General features: G+C 49.0%; 1 protein-coding gene across 3 annotated transcripts; it reads right to left on the bottom strand.

Annotated features, from left to right (window-relative positions):
* Positions 1-1,520: 1,520 nt before the first annotated feature.
* On the bottom strand, positions 1,521-15,083 carry LOC133397358 (lysine-specific demethylase RSBN1L-like). Of its 3 annotated transcripts, XM_061668131.1 has the most exons (10): positions 13,930-14,011; positions 12,302-12,480; positions 10,280-10,393; positions 8,097-8,623; positions 7,863-8,021; positions 4,518-4,655; positions 4,004-4,146; positions 3,134-3,304; positions 2,941-3,049; positions 1,521-2,018 (listed from the first exon to the last, which is right to left on the bottom strand). In XM_061668131.1, the coding sequence occupies exons 2-10, from the start codon at positions 12,474-12,476 to the stop codon at positions 1,611-1,613; spliced, it is 1,944 nt and encodes a 647-aa protein (XP_061524115.1). In that variant the 5' UTR covers positions 12,477-12,480; positions 13,930-14,011; the 3' UTR covers positions 1,521-1,610. The 3 variants fall into 3 exon arrangements, with proteins under 3 accessions (XP_061524115.1, XP_061524114.1, XP_061524117.1); XM_061668130.1 differs by lacking the exon at positions 12,302-12,480 and having other exon boundaries at positions 13,930-15,083; XM_061668133.1 differs by lacking the exons at positions 2,941-3,049; positions 12,302-12,480 and having other exon boundaries at positions 1,905-2,018; positions 13,930-15,083.
* Between the last annotated feature and the right edge of the window lie 117 nt (positions 15,084-15,200).

Here is a 15,200-nt window from a genome sequence, read left to right as displayed (position 1 = left end):
ATTAGAAATATTCCTCATCGGGCTGCTTCCTATCGAGTGCGAGCCGGCAGGCGGTTGTGACGTCACTCCGGTAAGACAAAGTGGCAGCAGCTGAATCCGTCGGCGACACTCGACCGTGTGATAATAGTGAGGAAGGAAGCCTTATCCTACGACGTAACATTACGTCTCGCCCGCCGTATTACGTCAGGACGACAATACGAGCGTTGTGTAAGATGGCCCGTCTGTGTTTCGGAAACACTGTCGGGCGCAAAAACGGAAGCATCGTACAATAAAACTCGACGTACCTGCTTCTGTGACACTTTTCACAGCACACGGGGACTTCCTAAATGCCAAACTCGTGCACTCCTCTTGTGTTTAAACGAGCTGTACGTGAAAGTACGATCTAAAAGTGACATAAAAAGGTGTTCAATTAAACGCTTTCCTTTCTACGTCATTTTACGACACGACCGAAAGGAAACCTGTACATTTTCATCTGGAAACCCAATCAACTCTGCTCCTCCTCGTGATTCGGGGGAAGCGGGGGCGGAGGGGGCGGGGGAGGCGGAGACTCCGAAGAGGAAGGAGGTGGCGGGGGAGGCGGGATGAAGGTGTGAGACGGAGGATGGGGAGGCGGGGCGGGCGCGGCGGGCCGGTAACGAGGGGGAGGGTGGCGGGGGAACGGCCGAGAGGGGGGGAAGCGGTGCGAGGGGAAGTGCGAGGGGAAGAAAGGTTTGGCGTGCGGGTGGAACTGGTGGGGGGACATGCGGGGTGCGATGTGGGGGTAGTAATGCCGGGGCTGGGTGGTGGGAGGGTGCGGGTGCAGCTGGCCGATGTGAACCGGCTGGGGGGGCGGCGGCTGACCGAGGAAGGGGGGCAGATTTTGGTGCGCGGTGAGGGGAGGTCTGCGGGGGAGGTGCGAGTGAGGCAGGAGTGGGGAATAGGAGGGAGGGAGCATCTGGGGGAGGTGACGGGGAGGCGGCACGGGAGGAGGATATTGCGGCACGCGGTGACCGCGCGCGAACGTCCCGGGGCTCACGTCGACGGCGCGAGTCCATTTTTCAGCCGGCGCGCGAGTCCGGGCGTCGCTGCGGGAACCGAGGCGGACGTGGAACTCCGAGGACGACGAAGTCCGCCTGTCGGCGGCCGCTTCCGGACTGAAGCGGGGCGAGTCTTCGTCCTTTCGAGGGGACGGGGCCAGCCGGGAAGACGCAGATTCCGAGGAAGGATGCGGGCGGGACTCCGGTGTAGGCTTGGGACTCTGTGATGAAGAAGATGAAGAGGAGGAGGAGGAGGAGGAGGCGGCGGACAGGCCGGCAGCAGCTAACGAGCGGTGTAAGGACGACGAGTGAGCAGAGGGAGTCTCGAGACACAAAGAGGATGAGCTGGAAGATGGCGTGGTGGCGCTTGCTGGACGTTGATGATGATGATGATGATGATGATGATGATGGAAGCGGTGGGGAGCGTTTTTTGTTGATTTTGCATCAGTATGGTGAGGATGAGGAGCGTTCGCAAGAGGTGACGAGGGTTCGCTCTTATGCGGAGGTTCCGCTTTCTGAGGTGATTGCGGCTGTTCGGGTCTCCCGTCATCCTTTGCGACCTCCTTCTCCTCCGGCTCGTCGCTCGCTCTCAGCTCAGAGTCCGCCGAGCGAGCCGGCGGAGACGAAAAGGACTGAACGAGGAAGAGGATGATCTTCCAGTGTTTGCAACGTCCTGTCCCTAGTTGCGCCTGACTCCTCCTCATCCTCCTCCGCTTTTATCCTCTCCTTTCTTTCTTCTCCTTCTTCTTCATCACCCTTCTTTCCTTCCATTATGCCCACCTCCTCCTCTTCCTCCTTCACCTCTTCTTCCTGGCTTCCCTGCTCATACTGCCTTAAGCGGACGTGCCAGGCCAGGCTGCAGACGGCCGACACCGTCTTGAACTGGTGGACCACGTTGCGCGGGATGAAGTAGATGTCGTCGTGGCACAGGCGGATGCGGGCGTAGCGGATTCCCTCTCGACGCAGCTGGTTCAGCTTGGCATCGTCCACCCACTGCACACACTGAGAGGCGATACAATACGACGTCATTGTGCCGCGGTAAACATTGTTCATGAAAACCTTTAAAACTAAGCGTTATTATCCTGGGACACTCGTACTGGTCGTTGGAGGTTCTGCGCTAGGAGGCTTCACTCATCTTACGACAAGTGTTGTTCAAGTGCTCTTTATTATTCAGCACTTTGAGAACTCAAATACCTCGTGTTACGTGCTACTTTTAAGTGAAATGCGGACAACGACTGCAAGAAAAGCATGCAGTTGGATGTTAACAAGTCTTTACTCTAAAAAGCGTTCAAGAAAAGTATGATTAAAATAAAAAAAATAAAAAAAAACACTTTTAATCACAATACCAAGAAAAGGGCGTTAGAGTATTGTACTTTGTCTGAAGAATTATTTATTTAATTTTTAAGTCGTACCGGTGCATCCTTAACACAAATACAAAACGGTAACAGTCGCAAAAGGCTGTAATAGGGCCTAAACTCACACCCAGACGCAGATTAACCGGTCAAGTTGAGCCGGCCCGACTTTAGCAACTGATGTCACTCGTACCACGCTCGAGACCTTCGACTTTTCCAGACAAAAAACACTAAGAAGACTTTCTTAAATACGGCATGTTTTTTGATTTATTTATTTACGGTCCATCTACAGCACTTAATTCCAGCTGCGGTTGTTGCGAAAGTGCAATATAAATAAAGTTGAGTTGCGTTTATAAAACCAGTTCATTCCTTTAGCTTTTCTAATAACCTTTTTTCGCGTTCCGTTTCATTAAAAACACAACAATACGGTGCGTTTTGGGGGGCTGGAATAGATTAGTGGCATTTCAATTCAATGGGGGGGGTGCAGATGCAAAGTCATTCAATGCAGTTCAACTTTATGCCACCAGGCGGTAGCATACAACATCCAGAAAAGGAGCGTGCGCTTTCAAGACCTGAGAGAGCGGAGGTTCGTATAAATCCAACTGCAGCCGCTGAACCACGTATGGGAAATCAGCAGCGTGGAAGCACACGACGTCTTTGGTTACGCGAGGAGGCTCCGAGCTGCAAAACACAGAATTCACGTCGGCCCGCCGGTGGACGGCTGATGCAAAACGAAGAGCTTGAAACGAAAGCGACGCGTCGTACCCTTCTTTGTAGCACACTGCCTTCAGCACGCCCACCGCCGACGTGGTCTGACGCTCGAAACCCTGGCCGATGTGGTCGGCGTGGGCTCGCGTCCGGTCCTCGAACAGCATCTCTCTGGGCTCGCTGGTCCTGGGCAGGGACTGGAGGAGGTTTTTCACCTCGTTGGTGGACCTGCGAGAGGACAGCCTTGCTAATTGTTATCGGAGTCAAAGCTGCGTCAAAACCTATTTTGCGGGGAGCTTCCTCACGGCGCCGGTGCGAACAGAATAGCGGCGAGGGTGAGCGGTGACCGCTGCGAGGCAAGAGGAGAGCGGCGGGAGAGGAAGAAAGTGGCGCCGGCACGACTGAAGGACAACCGATTGGTTCGGCCCGATCACAGTGCTTTCTGTACATCCTCGGCGGCACCACACCTTTAGTGTGATGTGACGGTCGGCAGCTGGGTGACTCTCAGACTAATTTATTATCACCTAATGGGATATTTGGACATCTATATTTCGCTCAAACGCAGCTGTTGCGCAAGTGTTCCCGACAGCCGACGAGCACCCGTCGCCGTGTCTCCACAGTCAATCGCTGTTGCATTCGGTCAAAGATACAATAAATAACGATGATTTAAAAAGTGTGGATCACAAAATGATGTGCCTGGTGTTTTTGACCACAATGTCTCATCGAGAGTTTCTGCGCGCGTGCGGGCGTAGACAAACGCGCAGAGTGTAATTGCCTCAACGACAAAGCGTCAAGCTGCTGCTTTCTACGCACTCTGCGCGATCGTACAAAAAACACTCACTCGACGCCTTATTCATTTCAAGCCTACGGCGTGGCAGCGCGCTTGTAGGAATCTTTACAGAGTTGCGTCGTACGTGCGGGGCTTACCGTTTTCTTTTAAAAGGAGATTTTGGTATGTCCGCCAGAGGTATCATCTGCTCTCCCGGTCTCACCCACATGATGGGCCCGTCGTCGCTCTCGTCGGGACTCATCAGGCTCAGGCTGGACAACGTTCCCCACGGAAGAGTGCGCTGGAGCCGGGGAGAGAGAGCGCAACGCTAAATCCCTTTCCCGCTTAACACCAGCTCGCGCGAATACCATTTCGGATCGCAGAGCCGCCCGAAGAAAAGAGCGGATGCGCTCCCCTGACAGCCATGAAATGTGAGAGGATGCGCGCCTTTTGATATTCAGCATACAACGCCAACTTTCCACGCTGCGTGGCAAGCAGAGGCTGTCACGCCATCTTTTCAGGCTCAACATCGAGCATTCCGTTTAATTGGCCCGTTGTTGTTGTTAAAAAGGCAAAAGTTGGCATTTATTGTACGTTATCTCAGACAGCCACACGGTCTTTTCGCCGACAGAAATCACGCGTCCGGTCTTCGGAGGGACTTGTGGGACTCGCCTTCAGGAAGGGCGACTCCTCCAGCATGGCGAGGAATTCGGGGAAGAAGTTGCCGACCTCCTCGTCCACGGCCCCCACCAGGCTAATCTGCCGCATCGCCCCGGCTCGGTATGTGCCGTGGCTGTAGGTCCTCTTTACCTGCGGTACGGGAGAAACAAATGTGATGAGGTCACGTTTTACTCACGCGCTTGCTGGTCGGAAGTCTGTGTGCTTTGGCGCCACGTGAGTGCGGTAAACTACAAAACAATTGGAGCAGCGATGGGCTTTTGAGCAAGCCAGGACATTTTAAAGCACTTTCAATGGCCATTAAGATTTTGGTAAAACTTCAGACTGGTTGACAGCGGATGGAAAATATCAGCAACGTGTTTTGTAGCTTCAAGCTCAGCTCAACAACGTGTGCATTTGTTTACTCCACTTTACTGCAACATGCACTTATGTCCGACTCCAGATCCTTCAAATAGTCACTTCGTACGCGCGCGTGCGCACGCTCATCAGATGCATCGTATATCCAAACAAAGCTACAGTGGATATAAAGTGGACACATCCCTTTTAAGTTTGTGTTATATAAAAAAATGAATGAAGACAACAAAACATCATTGTGACCAGCACTCACCTGCCACTATTAAAAGTGCACCAATGGAAGCTCACCTGTTCTCGTAGACTTTTCCGCCCCTCTGAACGCAGCCACATCCCCATTTACAAAACGTGCACACTTAATCAACCACATTATCTCACTTGCTTATGTTTACTTCCACCCATCAATTTTATTTTTCCTCAATTGTGCTGTACAGGTTGGAAGTTACATTAATGGTGGAAATTGTTTTCCGCTCTCATTTTTTTATTTCACAAAACCCCGGCATTTCAACGGGGTGCATACAATTTTCATATCCGCTGTGCTTTACTTTCTGTACAAAAAATAATTCATGTACAAAGCGCGCGATACTGAAGAATCATATTTTTGGATGCGCGCAGATTCAAATTAGCTACTTCACCAAACCTCCCAAATGTATTGTTTGTGTATGTTTCGAATCATCATCGCCGAACATTTCTGTGTGTGTCGAAGCATACTGTTGACACCAACCGTCCCGTCCCTCCTCTTGTTGACTTCATGTGATGACATCAACTAATGACCTCATCCACATCCTTTGAACATCTTTATATGCGCGCGCTTGTCATCGATCTGTGTCCGCCGCTCCGCCCGGCACACCTTTATTACATAATCTCTCCCCGCGCTTGGCAACAAAAGAGTTGCTTGAATGCGCCGAGTAAAAGCGCAGCGTTAGCCGACTGGGCGCCTTTCGTTGATCCTCTACGAATGCGCTTCAGTTCGAAATAAACACGACTGGGGAGTTCATGCTGACGTGAGCCCTCCGTGTGTGGATGAGGACCGGCTCAGTAGCACGAGCTAATCATAAAAGAAACAAAGTGCTGGAAATGCACAGCGTGAACACAAATCAAGCTTTAAAACGAGCTCCGCTACACTCTTCTCTTCGGGGCCTAAACAGGAAGCAGCGGTGGAAGTAAACGAGACCTTTTACTTTTACTCCCGACGTATGAAAACGTATCGGTACTTTGCACACCTCACTTTGTCCAAATAGGCCCTTCACTTTTTTCAACCATCCGCAGACGACGAGGTCTTAAAAAAGACATAAACAGAGAGAAGTAACGTCAATCGCACTACTACTAACTACAGAGACGTATTGTTTTGAGGGCGTAAAAGCCTGACCAAACTTAGCAAAACATATTTTTGTACTGCTGTACATTCCAGGGTCTGTACTTTTTTTTTATTCCTACTACTACTCCCCCCCCAAAAATGGTCAAAATGCTGAGTCTGCTCGGAATGGCAACTTCAACCTGAGAGTACCCAAAATTTGGAAAATGGGGTCTGGAGAAATTGAGATTTTTTTTTTTCCCCCCCCCCTTTGTGATATCGCCTATAGAACATCTAATCGCAAAATAAGTCAATAAATAAAACATTTTAAAATCGGATTTTAAAAAAATGCTTTCAAATTCCAGTTACATTAGATTAAAACAGTCATTATTTCTCGACATATCTCCTCGACCCTTCCGTTTCGTCTGCTCCTTGTTTTTTGGTACTTTTGCCACTTCAGCGCAGTCGCTCGTCACTTATTGTGCCAGGGTGTGTTTGGCGAGACTGCAGTCAATGTTCCATAATCCTCTCATTCGACAGCTCTTCTGGATGAATAGGCAACAACTCCCACTGAAACATTCCAAAAACTTGGAGAAAGTCTTTTTCAGGGAAGAATGGAAGCTCACTAGACGAGGGGAACCATTTTGCACGTCTCCCTTGTCTCACTCTCACAGGAACGAAAGGAGCAGCGCGGAACGAAAAGGCCGAGCGGCACCGCTCGAGAAGATGGATGCGAGCGTTCGCACCCGGCCCCGGATGCATTCGTCAATGAGCGCGCTCCTATCTGTCGACTTCCCGAGGTCACCGCCGAGAAAGATGGCGTTCTGTTGGCGCGCTTAAAGGGACAGCGCTAATAGCAGTTTAACTCATCGTCATCCCACTGGAATTGACGTAGCGTGGGACGAGCCGACCGGGCTGAAGCAAATACTATAACATGAATATTTAATAACAGGATGAAAAAAATAGCCAGAGCAACGGCGCATCAACTGCTGTACGCCCTGTAGTACTACAGACACACGCGCTGTGCTCACTGACAAAGAACAGACAGTAGCCCCTTTTGTAACTGCCCGGGGGGGGGGGCATTTGTCGGTGCGTATTGGGAATTCTACAATCAGTAGGCAACAAGAGGCTTTTCATTAGCGGACAGCTCCGAATTACAACCACAGTTTTGCTAAATACTTCCGCTTTTTGGCGTAGTTGCCGCCACTGTCGTTTACGCTCTCGTTACAGTTGAGCGATGGGACATTAGCGTGAATGGCAAAAGCTGTGTAATGCGACACAGTTGGCGGCAGCTGCCGCGACCGGTGGGTTCGAGCGCTCGTTAGCGCATCCATAAGGGCTCGTGGACAGACGCGATGGACACTAAGGGCCGCCCCTTTAAGCGGTTCACTTTTATATGCCAACTCGTCTGCCTGAGTGAAGAAATGCCAATATCGGCAGCTTTGATTTTAGGGTGTAAACTACAATAGTCACATTATGGCAGAACACTAACCTTATTCATTATGTGGAGGACAGAAAAGTATAATACACGCTTTAAAAAAAAAAAAAAATTTAAAAAAAAAAAAAAACAATACCATCTGTTCTGTTTAACGCAATAAGAGTAAAAAGTGTGAAATCCGCTTTAACTAACTATTATCGTCACACTCGCCCCACAATCTCGGATGTACAACTCCCTCGTGAGGGCCTTTTTTTACCTGAGAGTAGAAATTAGCCATTGTGGTGGTTTCTATGTCCTTCTTTCCCAGGATCTCCATTTTGACCGGAGCCGATGAGAACTTGGTGGAAAAGTAGTCCAGGAAGTCGGGCAGGTAGGCGGCTTCTCCGTGGACGATGCCCATGACGTAATGTGCGGCCTGGGGCGCAGGAAGTAAAGGAGAGTAAAATCACGGCTTCAGAGCCTCGTCGGCAGCGGATCGGTTCGACCGTACCTGCGACGAGTCCTCGCTGAACGCCAGGGTGACAAACTCCTGGGCGAACCTCTGCCTCTGGCCCGTGGAGAGCGAGGACAGCTGCGAGGCGAAGGCGTGGGCCACGAGTGCCCCTCCGTTAGGCTGAGGCTCGATATGGATGTAAGCGGCGAACTCCAGGCCCGACAGGCCGGGATGGATATAGCGTGCCGGGTGCTTGTTCGGGGAAGGCTGCGGGCTCTTGTGCGGAGAGGAGTTAACGTAAGAGGGCTGCAGGTGTGCGCTTTTGTTGCTGGGCGAAGGGTCAACGGGCAGCGGCAATTTAAACGGAGACACGGTGGCGTCCCCGGCGGGGTCGGGGCGGGACGGATTGGTGAGCAGAGGGGGGGCGGAGGGGAGGCGGACCAGGCCGGCACAAATGGTTTGGCACGAGCGGTGGTACATTTTCACTCGCTTGTGCTTCTCCCCCTCTTTGTGTTTCTTCTTCTTTTTCTTCTTGACTTTTTTGATTTGCAGCTCAGAGTTGATCTTGGCTTTGACGCCGCCATCTGCAAGGGAAAGAAATCATGAAATCCAAAATGTTTTCTGGCGCGGCGCGCCGTCGCACCAGTGACTCAAAAATGGAGTTTCGCTGTCTTTGTTGCTTCCTCTTTTCATGTTTGGGATTCGCTTTATTATCGAGGTGCAACAATTAATCACAACCTAATCAATTATTCTAATTAATCCACAACTATTTGGATCATCCATTCATTGTCGAGAGACATCGAGTTCAAATTGTCCAAATCCTCGAAACACGCTAATATTATCGCATTTCTGTCATCCGCAGTGACAGCAGACTGCTTTTGCTTCGGAAAACAATGATCATTTCTGATTGATTCTATTTTTTTTGCTGACTGTATTTTGGTTTTTCCTGTTTCCCATTTTTTCTCGTTTTTTCCAAAAACGCTTATTAGCGGTTTATCAGTACTTCTTCAACAATTTGTAGTTTTTTTATTCCTAGCAATTATAACCGGTGTCAACTATTCACAGATTTTCGCTCGTAGCGGTCCGGATCCACTGCACTAGGCTTATTCTCTTCAGGGTCACGGCGAGCTGGAGCCCATCCCATCTGACATTGGCCGACGGGCAGATTACACCCAGTCGATCAGAGGATACATTTGCAGACAACGATTCACACTCCGCCCCGTGTGGTCCGTTCACGGATATGAGGACACCCGTCCTTGGCAATTGCTCACACAAAGTGGATAGGTAGCAGGATACGAGTGTGTGCCGCTGCATCAGCGCAATTTCAAGCCAGCGATAACATCTTCTCGTTTGCACCCCACGCACGTTTTTTGATCGCGCATAAGGCGGGAATGAGAGACGGGCTGAGCGCAGACCGTAATACAATGTGTGTGTGTGTGTTAGGGAACAATAAAGAGAGCGACAGAGCGAGTATTTTCACACAAGCTACTAATCCAAAAGCTCTTTAGCCCACACACACAACCTCCCTCCCCCAATTCCCTTCTCTGCAAATACGCACGCTTTCATCCCTAAAGTGTCATCGAGCCCCAAAAGAGCCGAATGGAATACGTGGACGCAAACGATACGATCCGCGCTGGCGATAACAATTGGTGGCGGGCGCTCACGAAGAGATGTAAAAATGAAATCGCCGACTTGACGGCTGCGTGTAGTTTTCGGGGTAAAAGGCAAACGCAGGCTGGAGCAAAAACAAACGTTAGTGTACGAAATAAAGAGTATTCAAGATGACATTAAACAGAGGCAATCTGTTTTCGCTTTCAGACAAGTTCCCACACACAAACATACTGACAAACAGCCTCGGCGGTCGTAAAGCAGCCGCTTGCTGCTTATTGATTTCCTTTCGCCGTTTCCTCTGGCCGCCCAGTTCAGCTGTAAACTTTTACCGATGACATTTCTTCTTTACGCTCCCGACGTTTGACGACTCGGACTTTTTAACTGACAAATACCAAGCGCCCGCCGCGGGACGGAAGCAGCATTTAATGGGCAAGAATTTTTTTTTTTTTTTTTATCATCCGGCGTGTGCCCTTCTCACACGGTACTTGGAGGGGGATGACGTCAAACGAGCCCAAGGGCCCGACGAGTTGCGGTCCATTTCGCGGCCGCCCGCTGGCTACGAATGTATGAAAGACCTTCAAATGCAACTATTTTGGGGCTAACGAATGGGAAAAAAATAATAATGATACCTTTAATGGGCTGCTTGACCTCTCCATTCGCCCGCTTAATAGTGTCGTTCATCACTTTGTGCTTCTTCCTCTCCTCGCGCTCCCGCTCTTTAGTCTTGTCCTTGTGGAGGAGCTCTGCGGAGAGGATACTTTCAGTGTCCCGAAGATAACAAAAAATGCTTTTTTTTTTGCATCACCACAGCATATTTCCTATGATATCTACATATTGTTTATATTCTGATCCAGAAATCGGCATTTCCGTGTATTCTCTCAGGGAATTGCAAGATCTACTTTTCATTCCAGCAGATTTTTTTTTTTTTAACTTTCTTTCTATTCCCTCGCCAAAGGACCATTTTCTTTGAATCCGCTTCAGTCTACCTTCTTGGGGAAAAAAGAAAAGAAGCTGCGTTTTGGTTTTTTTCAGACTCCTCATTGAGAGCACGGACGTGGGGAGTGTGAAAGTGAACGCGGCGGGGTTGCGGGCGCCGCTCGCGCCATCAAAGTGGAAACTGCTTTCATGGGGCGGAGGGGAGGCTTAAAAAGAAGGCTTAAAGAAGAAATAGGAGAATAGTTGCAATGACGGTCTTTTTTTTAATAGCAACATAACACTCCTTCCGTTAAAAAAAAAAAAAAGGAGTTTTACATTTTTTGGGGGCATTTTTCATAGAAGGAAATGGCGCGTACGTATACAAACCAATTGTGGAATTTTGCTCTAAAATGACACAGTAAGCTTCCAGCAAACATGCTTGAAAACATCCATTTAGCCTAGCTGGAAAGTGCCTACAAAGGAAGGCTTATTGGGCTCAGTGGCCAGATTAACATGACAGACATGCCAGGACATACTTAAGACCTTCGAATGGCGGGGGTGCATATGAGGCTCATTTACGCTACTTGAGCTCTGAGGCATCACAAGGTCACGCACTCACGAACGACCGGGTATACAAGTTATCACGTCAATCGCGGCGAGCTCGCCGGCCGGCTAAAGCGTGTATTTTATTTAAGGAGGAGGCGGTTTGACGAGAAAAAGTTCGACGCTTTCTTGGCCGTTACTAGATATAGGTCAGGTCGATGTGCAGAAAGAAGAGCGTGCCGGTGGGCTTGTGGAGCAGGTTTCTATCGGTCGACTCTGTGAAACCGGAATACCTGAGGGCGATTTGAACATCAATGTGTAAGTTAATAGCGACAAGACTTGTTTACTCTACGAGTCACTTGACATTTTCGGATTAGATGATAGACCCGACGGTTTACTGGTTTATTTATTGGTGCGGTCTTCAAGTTCTCTTGCTGTTTTTCTTTTTTATCTATTAACATGCCCTCCAACCACAAATTGCTACACTTAAGACATTAACATGACTAACTTCTCCTAAATGACCCATAACCTCAAATGCAGACGGGGTGAAGGCCCTTTATCCATCCAAATCAGAATATTCAACAATATTACAATGTATGACGAATTTAAAAGACAACCAAAAAAAGAACTAAAATGGACTAACAAATACACAACATTGCAGCGTGATCACATGTGGCGACGAACTGGGGCACCGTTTGAGTGAAATGTCATTGGTCTTAACTGCTGTAACCACCATGTCACACTGACTCTTGTTGCATTACCGTGTGATGCAACGCATGTCAAAGGTAGGCCAACCGAATGAAATTGTGTCAGCGCGACCGCAGTTCCGGACTTCACGTTTACCGCACAGAGAAGGAGAATAAATAAAGAAAGAAATAAAACCCAACTGACTTTAACCGTCTTTTTACATCATCTCGTGTCCGATGACGGTTGCGTTCACAACACGTCCCTCGACAGCTGCCGTCGCTGCTCACTGCGCGACCTCTTAAACAAACCAACTGGAAAAGGGTGACATCATTCACGCAGCAACACTCGCATACATAAACACCCTATCAGCCTCTAATAAGGTACCTCAAAGTACAACACCAGTAAACCTAAACGTGTGCTCTTATACAGTAATACAGTCAAGTACAAGCAAGTCTTGCTTTTTTTTTTTTTTTACATTGATGTTTCTTCTTTTCATTTGTTTTTACCTTGAAAACCGGACACATTCAACAAGGAGTTGAATTTCTGCGCTTGTAAGAGTGACTTGACACGTACAGCTTGAAGGCTTTCTTCTTCCTGGCAGCTGACGTGGACGAATTTGCTCACGTAGTTTAGCAAAATTTTCAGACTCTCTTGAAATGATCTTGTGATGAATGGAGTCATTTATCTTGGCGAGAGAGAGAGAGGGGAAACAATCGGGCTGGCTGAGGCCGTGCGGTGGAAGTGCGTGACATTCGGTCAATACGGGAATGTCCAAACTTTTTCCACTGAGGGCCACATCCAGAAAAGTGGAAGGAAGAGCGGGCCATTTCAACTTGTGTTTATGTAGCACGCTAAAACCAATTTGTTATGTTTTTGGTCATCATATCATCGCTTGCTAAAATAAATGGCCTGATTCATTTTATTGACAAAAACGTTTTTTTTTGGGGGGGGGGGGGTTAACTAAATCACCTCCTGCTACCACGCACGCCCTGGGAGAACATTAAAACTTCACACATGAACGCCAGAGCCCAGATTCAAACCCACGACCTCTGAACTGTATGGCGATGTGCGAACCGCTCTTCCACGAAAGAACATAAAACAATATATCGCAGCTCAGTTACCTGTCATAAAGCGGTTATTAATATGAAATCTACATTTGTTTTATTTAAAAAATGTGGTCTTGTTAAATTCAAAGCAATTTAGTTTAACATAAAAAAGACACATTTTCATTTACTTTTATATATTATATTTACATTTTAATTTGTTCTCGTAACCTTTCGATAAAGCCTACGTTTAATTTAATTATTACACTACGCGGCAGGCCAATAAAAAAAAAAGTGTCGAGGCCCTCAAATTGCCCACATCCGTACTTTGGACAACCCTACCATAATAGAATAAGACTTAAATGGGAACATTTTCGCCACCAAATTGCAGCTTAGTTAACTGCCTTACATTGTTAGTCAGACTTAAAGACTGTGGTGGAAATCATTTTCAAGCGTCCTTACAATTCACAGTGATGTTTTTCAACAACATAACGTGTTAAAGCGTCCAAGCAAAACGCGCGTGACTGGAGAGGAGGGGGGCGTGGCGCTCCACCAAAACAACACTTGGTCCATAATGGCGGGCGCCTGTCACAGTGTTGTGACAGCGGCGTGGACTTTTTATACACACAGCCCAGCCGACGCGTTCCCTTTCGGGAATAATAGCAACCGTTTCGAGTCACGTTCGCTTTGGGTTTTTTTTTTTCCGAGGAGTATTATTAATTATCGAAAATGTTAAGCTACGTGGCCACGCAGCGCTCCGCGAGGGTTCAGCGGCGGGTGAGCGAGGGCTGGCAGCCATTACCCCCGTGGAAACGTCGACGAAGCCGGAGGAGGCGGGGGCGGGGGGCTTTGTGGCGTAAACACCCCCGCCCCCCTTGCGTTCGAGCCCAGCCAGTTTCACGGGAACGGCAGCCTGTCCGAAAACGGGACTGTCCAGACGAATTAGAAGGCAGACTAGTGCGCACACTCGTTAAGGGGGAGGGCACTCAACCCGAGCGGCTGAATGTAACACTTCAAAATAGCGAACGCTCAACTTCATCGAACGGCTACGTCGCTGAGTAGATGTTACTGTTAAACACAGCGTGGCCTACCTTTCTGTGGCAACGTGACATCCCCGTTTTGCCTTTTCACCGGAGAAATGTGGCTGACTCTGCTCATGTCGTTGTTAGCGGGCGTCACGAATAGTTTCTTTTTCACGTCGCCCTTATCCTTGCTAGGCTTCTTGTTTTTAGCGAAGGGAGGCGCCTTGTGGAGCAAGAAATCGCTCTGCTTCAAGATTTTGTGGGCGGCGGCGGCGGCGGGTGCTTGGCTTCCGCTGATTGTGTGGACCAACGCGGCACTCGCGCTCGCACCGGCCGGGCTGAGGCTCCACAAAACCGTCGCGAGACTCGGCTGCTTCGTCGGCTGCTGGAGTTTCTCTTTCCCGTTACAGTTGTCTCCCAGCAGCCCTCCTCCATCCCGGACGACTTTCTTTGGTTTGACGGTCCTCTCCTCCACTCGCAGCTTCTTGGGCGGCGGCGAGTTCAAGTCCCGGGAAGACTGCGGGCGGTTCTCGGGGGCTCTCTTCGCCTCCGAGGGCTTGGGAAGCGAGCCCTCGATGGGGGCGGTCGCCGCGGCTCCGCTGCCGAGGCGGACGGAGCTCAGTGAGTCAGCCATCTTGAGGCTTCTCTCGCTATTTACTCGCTGAGCTCAACTGGCGCGAGACGTGCGGGGAGGAAGGGGCGGGGCCTGGCTCACTTTGATTGACAGCTCGAGAAGGGAGGGGCGGGTTACAGTGGAAACAATGACAGTGGACCCCCGCATATTCGGGGCTCGGCGTACGCGTAGTTTTTTGGTTAAATAAAAATAATATACATGTATATATATATCTTACCCCCTTTTCCGTCGAAACTGCTTATTGGCTGAATACACCCCCCCCCCCATACCCAGCGCAAGCGAGATGCAAAAATGGATCACTGGATTTCAAATTCATCTTCACCGGGTCACACAATGACTTCAACATTTTTCCGCCCTCCGATTGGTCAGAGCAAAAAGCACTCAATTATTCATTTCAACAGCATCTATGGTATTGATATTTTTTGTTATAGTTATCATAGTTATATGGTATATACTGTATAACGTTTTTTATTTCACTCATTTCTAAATAAAACATACAGTACATAAAGTTTTTTGTTAATCATTTGTGTTAGCATTCACTGGCCCAAAATGGTCCTATTGACACTGACAAGGACTTCATAACGGTGTGTGTGTGTGTGTGTGTGTGTCTGTGGGCTGAAAAAAAAACGCATCGGGGGGATCCACTTGCCTCTTTGATCCAATCTTCCCAAGAGGATTATCTTATCTCCCTTCCACACACAGAAAA

This window comes from Phycodurus eques, chromosome 22 (genome assembly GCF_024500275.1).
Source record: "Phycodurus eques isolate BA_2022a chromosome 22, UOR_Pequ_1.1, whole genome shotgun sequence".
Classification (NCBI taxonomy): domain Eukaryota; kingdom Metazoa; phylum Chordata; class Actinopteri; order Syngnathiformes; family Syngnathidae; genus Phycodurus; species Phycodurus eques.
The sequence above is the reverse complement of the archived record's forward strand: the minus strand, read 5'-3'. Positions and strand labels throughout refer to the sequence as shown.